The sequence below is a fragment of the Xenopus tropicalis genome, chromosome 7 (assembly GCF_000004195.4).
Source record: "Xenopus tropicalis strain Nigerian chromosome 7, UCB_Xtro_10.0, whole genome shotgun sequence".
Lineage (NCBI taxonomy): Eukaryota > Metazoa > Chordata > Amphibia > Anura > Pipidae > Xenopus > Xenopus tropicalis.
The window spans coordinates 115,843,581-115,860,410 of NC_030683.2; the positions used below are offsets into that span (position 1 = coordinate 115,843,581).

The window sequence follows — 16,830 nt, forward strand, 5'->3', positions numbered from 1 at the left end:
CAAGAAATGCTGTTTCTTTTGATAGAGGACTCAGTGCAGTGTTTCTCTGAGTGCTTATGGCTGTATTTACATAGACCTTTCTGATAAAACTTACTTAGTTTTTACCTTTCCTTCTCCTTTAAATACAATATGGAAGAATGATGATCCACAGAATAATCTGGCATTTTCTGGAACATTCTCCTATTGGACTGAACTATTTTGCTGTAATAAATGTGTCAGATGTTTCACGTGCCACCTTTATTTTCCTGTTGTTTTTGCTTTTCCCATTTTTGTTTATTGGTTTGTATCTGATTCCAACAGGCGCTACTTTAAGCGAGTCGTCGTGGCAGCCCGCCCCAGGAACAGCCATATGGTCTTAAAGTGCTTCAAGGACATCCCTCTGGAAGGCTTGGAGCAGCTGCTTCCTGTGGTGAAAGTTCGCACCTCCAGATTTGATCGCACCTTGCTGAACACCATGCTGCTCGTCAGCGGAGGAATCGTGTTCGTCAACGTGGGCATGGTCGTCCTCACAGATCTGAAAGTCGGCGCATCTTTCCTCCTGTTCTTCTTTGCCGGATTCATGGCATTTCGCGCTTGGAAGGTAATGTTAGAATAGTGACAGGGCAGCTCTTAAAAAATGATTAGGTTAACATGAAAGGCAGGCTTGCATGGGATGGAACGCAGAGCAATGTGACATTTATCTAAGGATTATTTAGTAGTAACAGTGACATCCTCACGTACATCCTTACAGCAGGGCTTGCTGCAGGCACAGACTGTAGTTAAAAAATGGGAATGTTGTGCTCACCACTAAATTTTAAATCATTAGGCGAGGGTGCAATGAGGCTGTGACCACAAAATTCATATAAAAAACAACAAGAGCCCCTCTGCACTCTCCCATTATCAATATATATATAGGGCATTAAAGGGCAAGGAAAGGCAAAGTCACTTGGGGGTGCCAAAATGTTAGGCACCCCCAAGTGACTTTAATCGCTTACCTTGTACCCCGGGCTGGTGCCCCTGTTAGGAGAAAACAGCACCAGCCCAGGGTAGCTGCAGCGCTTCCTCCTTCCAGCTTTGTTCTTGGAACAACTAAGGACAAGGGCATGCGCAGTAGAGTGAAAAGCCGACTTCTCTGTTAAAGTTCCACTATTCACTCTACTGCGCATGCGCGCGAGCGAACCCGGAAGTAGGAAGCGATGCAGCTACCCCGAGCTGGGGCTGTTCTCTCCGAACAGGGGCACTGGCCCGGGGTTAAAGGTAGGCGATTAAAGTCACTTGGGGGTGCCTAACATTTTGGCACCCCTAAGTGATTTTGCCTTTCCTTCTACTTTAAGCCATTCTGTGCATTAAGCTACCAAGGTATGCCCTCCCCTTTAAGCAAAACAGGGATTGTTTGTCCATATATTGCAATATATTCAAGCTGGCCGAGTACATCCCCGGTCTGGCCAGTCTTAAGGTGGCCATACACGCACCGATATTATCGTACGAAACCTCGTTTCGTACGATAATCGGTGCGTGTATGGCATGTCGGCGAGTCGACCGATATCGCAGGAAGCTGCTGATATCGGACGACTCGCCGATCGGACCAGTTTGAAAATTTTGATCGGGCGCCATAGAAGGCGCCTGACCAAAATTCTCCCTTCAGAGCTGAATCGGCAGAAGGAGGTAGAAATCCTATTGTTTCTACCTCCTTACCTGCCGATTCAGCCCTGAATGGTGTGTGGCGGATCTTACGATGTTTCGTGCGACCGATGGTCCTACGAAACATCGTCAGATCGCCACGTGTATGGCCACCTTTACACTCACTTTCATCTGATTCATTAAGAATTCTACTGGTTCAATACACATTTAACAAAGGGACTAAGTTTTATTTAACCTTACTTGCTTTCAATGTTAACCCCAAATGGTTACCCTTTTATTGGCCCATTGGAATGAACATGGAGCTGGCCGTTGCTCTTTTATAAACTATAGCAAAAAAGGGAAAGTTGTGCTCACCACTAAATTTGAAACCATTAGGTGGGGGTGCAATGCGACCACAATATTCTTATAGACAACAACAAAAGGTCCTCTGCACTCAGCCATTATTAGTATATATAGGGCATTAAGACATTCTGTGCACTAAGTTACCAATCCTTTAAGGCTGCCATACACGGGCCAATTCTAGCTGTCGATATCGGTCCCTAAGACTGATTAGGCAGGTTATTGGGCTGTGTATAGGCACTAAAGACGGTCTGCCCAACTGACATCTGACCTGAAATTGGGCAAATATTGATCAGGCAGGTTTACAAGGATCGAGGACCACATTGGCTTGTTGATTCGGTCTTCGAACCGACCAATGCCTACACCCGTCAACCTAATTCAATCGTTTGGTTCTAGGGCCAAACGACCGAATTAGCCTGATATCACCCACCCGTAGGTGGGGATACCGGGAGAAGAGCCGCTCATAACATTATTTATATCGTACTCCAGGTGTTTTCTCAGCGTAGGAACGTGCATTCCCTGGAACTGGCACACATGCTGTATTACAAGAGCACTTCCAATAACTCCGAGCTTCTCGGCGCCCTCATTCTTAGGGCTCAGGAAGAACATGCCAAGGAGGTGATCCTGGCACACAGCTTCTTGAAACAACTCAACCTTCCAAGTGATGGAAGTGAAGCAGGCAAGTATTCAGGTCAATACAGATACTGGGCTAAAGTGATCCAGTACAGTTGACTGTAGCAACCAGTCACATTATTGCTTTCATTTTCTAACTTGTAGTAAAACATTCAAAGTTAATAGTTGATTAGCCGTGGTTGGATATTGCAGTTACCGTATATACTCGAGTATAAGCCGATCCGAATATAAGCCGAGGTACCTAATTTTACCTAAGAAAACTGGAAAAACTTATTGACCCAAGTATAAGCCTAGGGTGTTTTTTTTTTTTTAACTGTCAGGCAAGTTTGGGAAGGCTGTCACACTAAACTATATACTTGTATATAAGTATATATTTTACACTATATACTGTATAAGTATAGTGTATATATACAAGTATATAAACTATATACTCACATATACGGTGCCATAACAAGTTCCCCGTGCTCCTCATATACAAGGCGCGCTCCTCACATAGGCGCTTCCCTTGACTCCCCCCCCGTGGACGGATGGGTCCAACGGCGGGACAAAATACTGTTTGTAACTGCAGTTGAACTTATTTAGTTCTCCTTATATAGCTTATTGTATACAGAAAGCACCCACTTATAGCCCAAGTGCATTTACAAATACTGTGTAGCTTTGCTGTAGCATACTCTAAACACAGTGGCAAATGCACCTTCTTCATGTGGCCAATGGAAGTGCTAAGTCTGGGGAGAACACCTCCAGCAACCAGATTATAATATATCAGACAGAGTACCTGGTAGAACCCAAATCTACACCTGATCTGCAATCCTATAAGCAAGCATAATGTACATATTAACTGTGACTGTAGTAACTGTAGACTGTTGTAATATTTAATATTCAGTGCATTTATGTCCGCTTTATGGTTTGTGTGATTTAATTGTAATAATTTATAAAGGAATACCTACAAGTGTGCTTTGGTTACCATCACCCTCAGAGGATCAGAACAGTGCCGCAACAGTTCCCCGTGCTCCTCCTCACATAGGCGCTTCCCTTGACTCCCCCCCCCCTTCCCCCTGGACGGACGGGTCCCGACGGGCGCGCTACCCACATTCGGCAGTACCACCCCCCTCCCCCGCGGGTGACCCTGATGCCCCACTGATACCCCTTTGGCAGTGAGAGGCGCTGCAGCGGTTACCTGCCTGGGCGATAGATCAATGGGATTGTTCAAACCCCAGAAACAGAGTGACATAGGAGCGTGGCACACCTGTCGCTGAATCACCGTGACCTTAGTCTGGGCAGCAGAGACGTGCAGCGCTGGAGAGAATGCGCCGGCAGTTGGTGCCTGGGTGAGGCTTACAGTGTGCGCTTCTCTCCTTCGGAGGGAATATGGGCAACCATTTCATCTGCTGTGGGGCACATTTCGCCTAAAATAATAATATAAAATAATACAGCGAGCAGCTCATCTTGGAAGGTGACCCGTCCGTCCAGGGGGGTGGGTGCTGCCGTATATACTCGATTATAAGCCGAGGATGTCTTTTTCAGCCCATTTTGGGGGCTGAAAAACTCGGCTTATACTCGAGTATATATTCAGTTTAGCACCTATGTTAAGGTGGCCATGCACAGGCCAATAAAAGCTACCGAGTCAGCAGCTTATTGGCCCATGTATGAGGCTCTCAGACAGCCTCCCTGACCAATATCTGTCCTAAAATCTTTCAGCCCAAAAAATCAGATCAGTCCAATATTGCACACCTTACGGTGGCCTTATCAGGGAAAGATCCACTCATTTGGCAATCTGTGTATAGCCACACACACACGTGTACTGTTTGGCCAGCCATTCAGGGTTTCCATGTTATACATAGCTGACCAGGCCAGTCCTTTTACTGGGAATGCAAAAACGCCATCTGGTAGCTTAAATGTTCTCTTTCCTTTGGCCCCTTTTTTTCTGTGTAGCCCCAGTTAAACAAGGTAATTTAGATAGCATATTTTATTAGTGTCTAATTTCAAAAGAGCAATATGGCAGGCCTCTGAACACAAGCCCGTACTCTTCATGAAAAAGGGGGGAATATATTTATTTCTATTTTTATCAGTGCAAGGTTTGTACTGCGTGAATACCTTTTGCTCCAGGACCTTGTGTGTTTATACTGCACTTACTATGCAGGCAAGTTATTGATGGGGAGCATGTAATGTTGTATCCATGTCACTGCCGGCATATCTACACCACATTAGGCTGCAGTGATTGGCTCATAAGTAAATACTATTATATCTGTTATTCAAAAAATCTTCCAACTGGAGGGGAAAGGCATACAGACCATCAGGTTCTGTCTATTTTACACAGGATAATAACTCACAAATCCCAGAACATTTTTGGTCTAAAGGTGGACATACACTGTAAGATCTGCTCATTTGGCGAGATCACCAAGCAAGAGTATATTCTCCCACTATGCCCACCTACGGGTGGCCGATATTGGGCCAATTCAGTTGTTTGGCCCTAGGACCAATTGATTTAATTTAAACTGCAGGTATAGGCGCTGTTTGTTCGGGGACCGCATCAACGAGCCAATGCAGTCCCCGATCCGATGGAAAAATCTGCCTGATTTCAGGCTGGGGAGGCCCGTCGTTCGTCCTCATACACGGGCAGATAAGCTGCCAAATTGGTCTTAAAGGACTGATATTGGCAGCTAAAATCTGCCCGTGTATGGCCGCCATTAGTATCACCTGGGGCGTACTGAACTACATGGTGCAGTTGGTGGAGATGAATGCCTAGTGATAGAACATTGTGCAGGTTAGGAGCCCTACAGCTAATTATGTGCCAAGGCAGTGTCGCTAGTCTTATGACCAAGTCAGAGCAGGAGCAAATCTCACAAGTCTGTCATTTTTTCATTCCCGCTTTACTCGTTGCAGAAGATCCAAAAACGGTGGCACGGGTCAAGGAGCAAGTGGAAGCCTGGCTGAAAGCAAAATCAGGACTAGATATAACGTTTTCTGCTCAGCGTGCACTCCATAATATGAAGGGTTTAAGGAAGAAAAGCTCAGACAAGCTGACGTGAGATGGCTGCCCAGCTGAAGGGCATCAGACATATCCTTTGTTATATGTGGTTCAGTGAAGCAACTTGCACTTCTTTTGCTTTAAATGATCCATGCTGCTATTGCATCTGGTGACTGCATCCCAAGGGCTCCTTGGAACTGAATATCACTGCCACTGATGTTTCCTTTCAGGTCACTTTGGGCTCTTGAAACTGACTGTATACTGTATGTGATACTGTACCTTTGTGAGCTTGGGAATCTCTGTGCTTGTGTCTGTCTGTGCTGCGGCTGCTGCATGTGTGTGTTTTGTTATTTATTTTCATGGGAGTGACTTTTATAGAACAAAAAGTAGAAAGTAGGCATAAACACTGGTCAGTGCCCATGAGTGGGCGGGTATCTGCCTCACAACATTATGGTTCTGTACTGAGCTCACATTGTATTTGCTATTATTATTATTATTTATTGTCTTGGGTCTTTATATCCGGAAACCAAACACTTGGGAGCTCAATCACTATCATGAGGCAAACATCATCAGTGGAGGAGCACAGAGCAACCAATCAGAGGTTTGCTTTTATTATCGGAATTGCACTGATCAAATCTGAATGGTTGCTAGGGGTAACTGGACTGGAACTGGACTGGAACAGTTTGCACGTGTGTTAATGAGCTGTGAGTTGATTCTAGATTACGTGTAAAAAATGAAATATACAGGTATGAGATCAGAAGCCCATCTCCCACAGACTCCATTTTAAATATATAATTAAAGTTTTTCTAAATGAAAAACTGTAAAAATAAAACAGTACCTGTACTTGATCCCAACTAAGATATAATTACCCCTTATTGGGGCAGAACAGTCCTATTGGGTTTATTTCATGGTTAAATGATTCCCTTTTCTCTATAATAATAAAACAGTACCTGTACTTGATCCCAACTAAGATATAATTACCCCTTATTGGGGGCAGAACAGCCCTATTGGGTTTATTTAATGGTTAAATGATTCCCTTTTCTCTGTAATAATAAAAAAGTACCTGTACTTGATCCCAACTAAGATATAATTACCCCTTATTGGGGGCAGAACAGCCCTATTGGGTTTATTTAATGGTTAAATGATTCCCTTTTCTCTGTAATAATAAAACAGTACCTGTACTTGATCCCAACTAAGATATAATTACCCCTTATTGGGGGCAGAACAGCCCTATTGGGTTTATTTAATGGTTAAATGATTCCCTTTTCTCTGTAATAATAAAACAGTACCTGTACTTGATCCCAACTAAGATATAATTACCCCTTATTGGGGGCAGAACAGCCCAATTGGGTTTATTTCATGGTTAAATGATTCCATTTTCTCTGTAATAATAAAACAGTACCTGTACTTGATCCCAACTAAGATATAATTACCCGTTATTGGGGGCAAAACAATCCTATTGGGTTTATTTAATGTATAAATGATCTTTTAGCAAATTTAAAGTACATAGATTTAAATTCCGAAAAGATCCCTTATCTGGAAAACCCAGGTACCAAGTGTTCTAGATAACTGGTCCCATATATAACTGTTCTATAGTTTGTTTTGTATCCAGGCAAACACTAGAAAGTAAGTTTTCAAATAGAAAATTGAGTCCAGGTTCTCAGTGGTTTCCAGCATTTAATACATTGGAAAATTAGGGGTTTGTCCCCCTCTCACTGTTCCCCTAGGACAGGGATATCCAAGTCAGTGCGGCTAATCTATAAATCTCCTGTATTTCCCAATAGTTTCCTCTAAAGGGTGCTCTTTGTTATAGGCAAACTTAATTACCTTACGGTGGCAAAAGTGAAAGGGGTGTTTTGGGGTCAAAGGAATAAGAGACAGATCTAAGAGATGTTTAAATACCACTCAGTGGCATCTTTATGCATATATTGCAGCACGTGAAGGCATTTTACATCATATCATTCCCCCTGAAATTATAATTAAGTCAGGCAGTCTACAGTTGCAGGCCCCCAAAGAGCGGGACTTACCAGGTAAGTGAGAGGAAGTGGGTGCTGGCATACCAAGTACATTATATACAGTGAGAGGCAGTAGATAGTTACACTCCAAGACAATTATATACATCGAGAGGCAGTAGGTAGTAACACTCCCAAGACAATTATATACATTGAGAGGCAGTAGGTAGTAACACTCCCAAGACAATTATATACATTGAGAGGCAGTAGGTAGTAACACTCCCAAGACAATTATATACATTGAGAGGCAGTAGATAGTAACACTACAAGATAATTATATACATTGAGAGGCAGTAGGTAGTAACACTCCAAGACAATTATATACATCGAGAGGCAGTAGATAGTAACACTCCAAGACAATTATATACATCGAGAGGCAGTAGATAGTAACACTCCAAGACAATTATATACATTGAAAGGCAGTAGATACTAACACCCAAAATATATTGTATACAGCAAAAGTCAGTAGACTTTATATGCAGTGAAAGTTAGCAGATACTGACACCCCAGTATATTATGTACAGTGAGAGGCAGTGGATACTGACACCCCAGTACTTTATATACAGCAAAAGGCAGTGGATACTGACACCCCAGTAATTTATTTACAGCAAGTGGCAGTGTATACTGACACCCCAGTACTTTATATACAGCGAGTGGCAGTGTATACTGACACCCCAGTACATTATGTACAGTGAGAGGCAGTGTATACTGACACCCCAGTACATTATGTACAGTGAGAGGCAGTGTATACTGACACCCCAGTACTTTATATACAGCGAGAGGCATGGAGAGATAAGCAATACAGCAATCTTATCCATTACCTACAGTATTTTAGCTTCCCTCCCCCCTTTGCTATGTATATTCTATCAACTTTCTAGTCCTTATAAATCTGCAGTCTGGAGAAACTCCATCTGGCGGAGATTTCATGCTCCAAGCGCTGTTGCTAAAGGCCGCTGAAGCATTACTCCATTGGGCTGCTTTCCTTTTTCAAGGTTTGCAGAACAATTTCATACCCCTTTCTGGGAAAGTGAAAAATATTTTCCTTTCAAAATGAACCTGTCATTGAGCTGCGGAATGCGTTTGTTACCTTGATTGATCGCGGCAACCAAAAAAAAAAAAGAGCTGGAACAACGTGACATTCTCTCTCTCTTTTTTTAAAAAAACCAAATCAGCGGCAGAAATAAATGTCTCGGCTCTGTTGCGAACAGAGCTGCATCACTAATTATGTTTGAAAAATTAGGACTGAAGACAGTATTATCTCTTCTGGCCAAAGAGAAATGGCTAGTTAGCATAGTTACATGAATTACTGCGGCCACCGCCAAACTGCCTTCTATTAAATCCCAGCGCCGGAGAGGCAGGAGAGGACTATTAGATTAAATTCCTATATTAGATTAAACTGCCGAGTGCATACAAATCTGGCGAGATTCACTTATGCCCCTTCATGCAGGGACTCTGGGAAATCATGCATTTCTTCTATAAACTCACTCAGGTAGGATTAACGCTGAGCTTTTGTTCAGCTGCTTTAATGGCCGATAATGTGCATTTTTAAAATAGGAGTCTGGGGTTTCACCTTAGTGGGGTGTTTGCTATTGAAAATCCATGGTACTTCTAGAGATTTCATATAGATATATCATTCAGGAAAAGGTTACAGGAAAAGGAAATATATCAGTGTGGGGGTTGAATTTGTTAGGGACCCTATTGCTTACCTCTTACTGTGCAATAGCACAACTTCCATCCTGGGAAACTGGGCTGCCATACAACAAAGAAAGTTCCACCAGCACAGCCTTATCTCCTCCAACAATTCTTACTCGGCACTCCCGGCACAGTCCAGCAAAAATAGTTGACCGGCACAACGAGTGATACTTTTGAATTTGCAAAGGGGACACCTGGGAGCCTGGGGCAAGATGGCGGCAGCCCAGTTTACCAAAAATAGTTGACCGGCACTACGAGGGCAATGCAAACGGGGCTTAGCCCCTGCGTGTTTATTCAAAAAAATAGCAACGTTTTGGGGGCGTACCCCTTCATGAGGCATGACAAAGGTGTACGCCCCTGCAACGTTGCTTCTATTTTTTGAATAAACACGCAGGGGCTAAGCCCCGTTTGCATTGCACTCGTAGTGCCGGTCAACTATTTTTGGTAAACTAGGCTGCCGCCATCTTGCCCCAGGCTCCCAGGTGTCCCCTCTGCAAATTCAAAAGTAGCACATGTGCAGTTTAGAACGATTGCGAAGGGAGGCTGGTAGTGAAATGCGGGTTGTCAAAAGGTCAACCCAAACCTAAGCCCCGTGCCTCCAATCTGACCCAGTAATCTTCTATTTATAGACCCTGCCCCATCTTTGACATCATAAAGGAGGTGGGGTGTAACAGGTGTGAACCTATAAATAGAGGTGGAAGTGGGGATAGTAAGCAGGTGGGGAGGGCTGAAGGAAGAGCTTTGTCTGAACCCGCAACCTGCAACTCTTGTGTGGATGGTGACCTGATCCTGCCTGACCCCTTGGTTTCGGGTCGACCCGCACATCACTAGAGTCTGCAGTTTATATAAGAAATACATGATTTCTCCATGCTTATTCCCACTGAGGGCCTAACCAATGAATTTCATTTCTATACTGCCCCCTGTGTCTGAGATTAGACAATGCAAGTGTGCAGACATCCCAATCCTTGTATACATGTGTTCTGTGACATGGGGAAACATAATTTCTATACTGTGTCTTATAATGATGATGTCACCAGAACTCTGATATTTTAGGGCTCATTTGCAAGCACAACTGGAAAGTGCCAAAAACAAACCCACAATTGAGCAGGTATAGATTCTATATGCAAGGTACTTGCCTCTAACATGCAACTTGGGGTGAGTGCCAGTGCCCCCTCCCAACTCTGCAGAACTACACATCTGTAATAGTGGGATTCTGCATTCTGAATAAAAATATACCAATTTGAAGCTAAATTTGTACACTTTACTGCTGAGCTGCAAGTTGGAGTGATATCCCCCCCCCCAGCAGCCGATCAGCAGAACAATGAGAAGGGAGCAAGATAGCAGCTCCCAGTAGGTATCAGAATAGCACTCAATAGTAAGAAATCCAAGTCCGGCTTGGGACTCCTCCAGTTACATGGGAGTAGGAGAAACAATAGGTTAGCTGAAAGCAGTTCTAATGTGTAGCGCTGGCTCCTTCCGAAAGCTCAGACTCAGGCACAATGCACTGGCGCCTACACACCAATATTACAGCTAAAACAATAGATTTGTTGGTTCAAGAACACAATTTTAAATGGTAGAGTGAATTACAGTGTAATTTAGAAATAAAAAGTACCCCATAAAAATCATGACAGTATCCCTTTAAATAATAATCTGTAGGCACACTGATCCCAGAGATGTCAACTCAACAGGAATTATTCCAGGATTGTGCTATTAGTACCAGAGGCCTTGTATTTTCTTTATAACCCTTCCTGTTGTATTTGCCAAAATATTTGTCATGGTCTTAAAGGGACAGCATACACTCCTGTGAGCTGAATGAAAAGAGAATGTGCTGAACATACTTTTGCTTATTGTTTGAATGAAGAAATATCTGTGTTTTGTGGCAGTAAACAAGAATATGAAGCCAGTTTCCCTTTCTGTCGCTTCCTGATCCTGCAGAACATAAGAGGAGCTGCTAAAACTGATTACCAGTCCACTGAGAGGCCCCAGATAATAAGCTGCTTCTTAGAGAAGGGAGGGGGTTGCTTACATGGGCCGGCCCCTCTTCACTTCCTGTATCACTCAGTGCCTTAAAGTCAAAGGTTAGTAGAACCTTTGCAAGCAAACGAGCACGAGCTGCCCGCCATGTATTGGTGCACAATTATCCATATCAATAAGGTATTTACTTTTTATGGCCTGTACAGAAAGCTATATCCTGCATACCATGGGTGCTGGCATTCCCAAGCATGGGCTGCCGGAATTTGACGTAATAAGAGGGAGATGTATTACAGTGTATCCCCATAATGTGCCATATATCATCTTGTTCTACTTGTTAATACAGTGTGTGCTTGGCAGGGGAAGGGTGGCTGATGAAGGGCTGCTTTGTGGTGGGCGGGGACTATTGTTTGGACTTATGGAAATGCGTTGGAATGTATTTGTTGTATTACATGTGCTTCAATAAAAACAATATAAAAGAAAGAAAATGAACAGAAAATAGTGATTACTGTGAAACGCTCAGGCTGTTACTGTTCCGATATATATTTGCATTGTATAAACAAATCCGTAGCTAATGTGTTGTGATATTGCTTATCTGGTTACACAAATGCACATTGTGAAGGGGCAGGAGATACACCTCGGGGCATCTGTAGCTGGAATGGCCGTGTCAGGCAGAGGAAGATGCTCTGTTTCCCCCCAGCACATGAAGCCATATTTCTGGTGGGACTATATGATGCTCATTATGCCTGTGGGCCCCCTGCCAAGCAATTTGGCTGGCACAACTCTGGTTTAATGGCATCGCAATGATCAGCCTAAATGGAAAATCACTTTATGAATAAACAAATAGGTGTCCCCTGTCTAGCTGTGCTGGAAGTATCTTCTTAGTCTTGTCTTTAATGGCAAACCATTCTGATCACCCATTTGGGAGTCACATCTGGTCATTGGCTACCTGGGAACTTGGCCAGCACTTTCTATTGGTTGGTCTGATCGGTGCAATTTCACAATATATGGGCAAAATATACTAATATCCAATTAATCAGCCAGTGAGCAAGGCTAAGCATTAATATTGTAAAAGTGAGACAGTGTATAGGCAGCTTGTAACCCTAGCATAGCAAAGCCGCACAATGTACCAGGTTGGGTGTTTGGGTAAAATTCTGGTCCACGGGGATCAGGGTCAGCTAAGGGCTATGGCACAAGTAGTATCTGTTAGTGCCTGCCACTAAATTGAATAGGAACCTCCTCACAAAGGGCCCCCAATGCTCATCCCCAGCTGTTATTGGAGAACTTTAGCTAAATCCTATTGGCATCTGTGAGTTCTGGCAAGTATCAGAGGGGCTGCTGTAAGATGCCATAGACTAGGGGTCCCCAACCTTTCTTACTCGTGAGCCACAGTCAAATGTAAAAAGACTTGGAGAGCAACACAAGCACCATAAAAGTTCATGGAGGAGCCAAATAAGGGCTAAGATTGGCTATTAGGCAGCCTCTATGCACCCTATCAGCTTACAGGGGGCTTTATTTGGTAGGAAATCTTGTTTTTATTCTACCCTCCCTGAATCAGTCGTACTGGCTGATACATTATATAGCTTTAAGTAGGGGCTGGATGGATTCTTAGCAAGTGAGGGAATACAGGGTTATGGGAGATAGCTCTCAGTACAAGTGAGGGAATACAGGGGTATGGGGGATAGCTCTCAGTACAAGTGAGGGAATACAAGGGTATGGGAGATAGCTCTCAGTACAAGTGAGGGAATACAGGGGTAGGGGAGATAGCTCTCAGTACAAGTGAGGGAATACAGGGGTATGGGAGATAGCTCTCAGTACAAGTGAGGGAATACAGGGGTAGGGGAGATAGCTCTCAGTACAAGTGAGGGAATACAGGGGTATGGGAGATAGCTCTCAGTACAAGTGAGGGAATACAGGGGTAGGGGAGATAGCTCTCAGTACAAGTGAGGGAATACAGGGGTATGGGGGATAGCTCTCAGTACAAGTGAGGGAATACAGGGGTAGGAGAGATAGCTCTCAGTACAAGTGAGGGAATACAGGGGTATGGGAGATAGCTCTCAGTACAAGTGAGGGAATACAGGGGTAGGGGAGATAGCTCTCAGTACAAGTGAGGGAATACAGGGGTATGGGAGATAGCTCTCAGTACAAGTGAGGGAATACAGGGGTAGGAGAGATAGCTCTCAGTACAAGTGAGGGAATACAGGGGTAGGGGAGATAGCTCTCAGTACAAGTGAGGGAATACAGGAGTAGGGGAGATAGCTCTCAGTACAAGTGAGGGAATACAGGGGTAGGGGAGATAGCTCTCAGTACAAGTGAGGGAATACAGGGGTAGGGGAGATAGCTCTCAGTACAAGTGAGGGAATACAGGGGTAGGGGAGATAGCTCTCAGTACAAGTGAGGGAATACAGGGGTATGGGAGATAGCTCTCAGTACAAGTGAGGGAATACAGGGGTAGGGGAGATAGCTCTCAGTACAAGTGAGGGAATACAGGGGTAGGGGAGATAGCTCTCAGTACAAGTGAGGGAATACAGGGGTATGGGAGATAGCTCTCAGTACAAGTGAGGGAATACAGGGGTAGGGGAGATAGCTCTCAGTACAAGTGAGGGAATACAGGGGTAGGGGAGATAGCTCTCAGTACAAGTGAGGGAATACAGGAGTAGGGGAGATAGCTCTCAGTACAAGTGAGGGAATACAGGGGTAGGGGAGATAGCTCTCAGTACAAGTGAGGGAATACAGGGGTATGGGAGATAGCTCTCAGTACAAGTGAGGGAATACAGGGGTAGGGGGGATAGCTCTCAGTACAAGTGAGGGAATACAGGGGTAGGGGAGATAGCTCTCAGTACAAGTGAGGGAATACAGGGGTATGGGAGATAGCTCTCAGTACAAGTGAGGGAATACAGGGGTAGGGGAGATAGCTCTCAGTACAAGTGAGGGAATACAGGGGTAGGGGAGATAGCTCTCAGTACAAGTGAGGGAATACAGGGGTAGGGGAGATAGCTCTCAGTACAAGTGAGGGAATACAGGGGTAGGGGAGATAGCTCTCAGTACAAGTGAGGGAATACTGGGTTATGGGAGATAGCTCTTAGTACTAGTTGATCCAGGGACAGGTCCGATTGCCATCTTGGAGTCAGGAAGGAATTTTTTCCCCTCTGCGGCAAATTAGAGAGGCTTCAGATGGGGTTTTTTGCCTTCCTCTGGATCAACTAGTAGTTATGCAGGTTATATATAGGCATTATGGCTGAACATGATGGACAGACATCTTTTTGCAACCCAACTTACTATGTTACTATGAATCCCAGTCCGGGTCTGAACAATCCAGAAGCAAGGAAGCGGTGTCAGAATGCCATATACCTAGGGCTGAGGCACATTCTGATATTCACTCCTGGCTATTATACCTGTGTCCATGTCTGGTAGAGATTTATATTTGTGCCCAGGAGGATCCATTCCTTACACTGAACGTTCCACTTATATAAATGTTATTATAATGAAGTTTTTGGCACAAGAAGCGTAAAATTTCCATGAAGTCAAAATGAAAGCATATCCGCAGCACATTGTTCCAATGTTATCTCTGCAAGCAGAGGGTTTCAGGCTTCCCACAATGCTGTTCAGCCCTAGCAAACCCTTAGGCAGGATTGTAAGGAGTTCTAAAGGGCTGATTAAATCCACACATAAAGCAGCAATGGGGAGTATTAGGATATTTAATATAAATTTATGTAATTCTAACCCTATTTTGCTCACTTATGGACAATGCTCATATTATAAACAGATATCTTTCACATAACTCCATTCTGGTGCTTTTAAACCTAGAGGAATATGGATGCAATAATGGGCAAAAACATATGTACATTTACCAGTGGACTGGGGCATTGGGGGCCCCTTTTACCTCCTCCCTAACTTTGATGGAGTGGGCCTGAGTTGACAGGTGGGTCCCTATATATTATCCCTATTTCTGGTGGGGTGGAACATTCCAAAATGGCATATTATGGTCATGGCTAGTGGTACCCATTCCTATTTCTGTAGAGAAAATTAAACGACATCAATAGTTCCTCTTGTTTCTGTCCATTGCAGATACACTTGGTAGGAATTCACAAGAGTGGAGTAAGAATTTACCCCTTGAGTAGTAACTCCATAGCAACCAATCATAATTTTGTTGGTATTTTTTACTTTCTGCGGTTGACTCACCAAAGCCAATTGCTGTTTGGTTGCTATGGGTTACAATCCCAGTGTAAAATGACCCCAGTTTTGTGAATTCCCCCCAAGATAGCAGCAACCCCCAGAATAATTCCAATGATATAATAGTATAATGGAATATAATTCAATATAATATGATCATAATATCACACTCTCACAGATCATCAACTGAATAATATTTGAATTTAGTAGATTTAGTCGAATCTGATTATTTCCGTAAGTTATCTGAGGCCACTGGCTTCTATAGCCTCCCACCCCGCGTGCCGGCTCAGAATCTAAAACTAATACAGATAATCGGAATGTAACACAGAAATCCAAAAGTCACTGATATTATTGTTACTATGGCAACCAGGACTCTGAATTTAATTAAGTGACTTTGAGCGCATCTTTGAACTTCGGGAAACAGTTACCCAGTAACACAAAGGAGAGACATAATCATTTTGACTCCATTTGCTACTAAGGAATTTCTCGCCCCAGGATTCTGGCAATTGCCCAGCTGATGTTTCTTTGTGTAATGTGTAATACTGGCACAGTGTATCTGCACTGGGGGGTTTCCTTATTAAGACTATTGCACGCAGCACCTAGGGTTGCCTCCTGGCCGATATACTTGCTGGTAAATTTGTACGCCCTAGTTGTTCAGCCTCCGCACCCGCCCCGATTTTGCCCCCCACTCCCCCTCCATCCTGCCAAATACATCTTTTGCACCACCTTCTAGCTTATTCTCCCTCTTATTTGCCCGATGGTGTAGCAACTTTGCCCACAAACACATCATGGGCCTGCCCATTTTTTGCCATATGTCTGCCCCTTTTGGTTCTGCCTCCGCCTCCACGTCATTGACCAGTAGGGGGCCCATTAAAGGGTGGCAGCACTACCAGCACCTAGCCTAGCTACTTGGAGCAAGGCCTGGGCCTGCTGGCTACTTGTATTGTTATTTCTTTATACAGATCTTCTTTGTGTGCAAATTGGCCTGATTCATAGTCATTTTTAGAGAATGTACCATGGGTCATGGGACATGGGGGACGAAACAAACCCCCCCCCCCCCAGTGAAGGAGGAAGGTCTGTGGGGTAGGAGGCATCAGAACACTAAAGGTGACCATACAAGCATAGATACAATCATACTAAACATCTTTCATACAATTATACATGTATGTCTATGGTGGCCTGCTGATAACCAATATCCATGATCTGTGAATATTGGTTGGATCAGCAGGTAGAAAATTTTTTTTCTGCTAATGCATCTCCTGTATGGCCAGTGAATGGTGCATCTGGCGTTGATGAGGTTAGGAAGAGCTGCAGGCTTGGTGGCCCCTGTCGGAGAACATGGGCTATCAGCAAGTGTATGGCAATGGCACATGGGCCTACTTTGGGCGCTATAAGGTCCATACTTGGGGTGCACATTTATTA

The 16,830-nt window shown here is 44.0% G+C and overlaps 1 protein-coding gene across 1 annotated transcript in view; it reads left to right on the plus strand.

The window, feature by feature from the left end:
* Positions 1 to 6,222, plus strand: part of tmem143 (transmembrane protein 143) — a 19,088-nt gene extending 12,866 nt beyond the window's left edge. The window contains exons 6-8 of the mRNA XM_031906549.1: positions 301 to 580; positions 2,449 to 2,638; positions 5,476 to 6,222. Of these exons, the coding sequence (XP_031762409.1) occupies positions 301 to 580; positions 2,449 to 2,638; positions 5,476 to 5,621 (616 nt within the window). The 3' untranslated portion in view covers positions 5,622 to 6,222. The remainder of the gene's footprint in view (positions 1 to 300; positions 581 to 2,448; positions 2,639 to 5,475) is intronic.
* Positions 6,223 to 16,830: the final 10,608 nt, after the last annotated feature.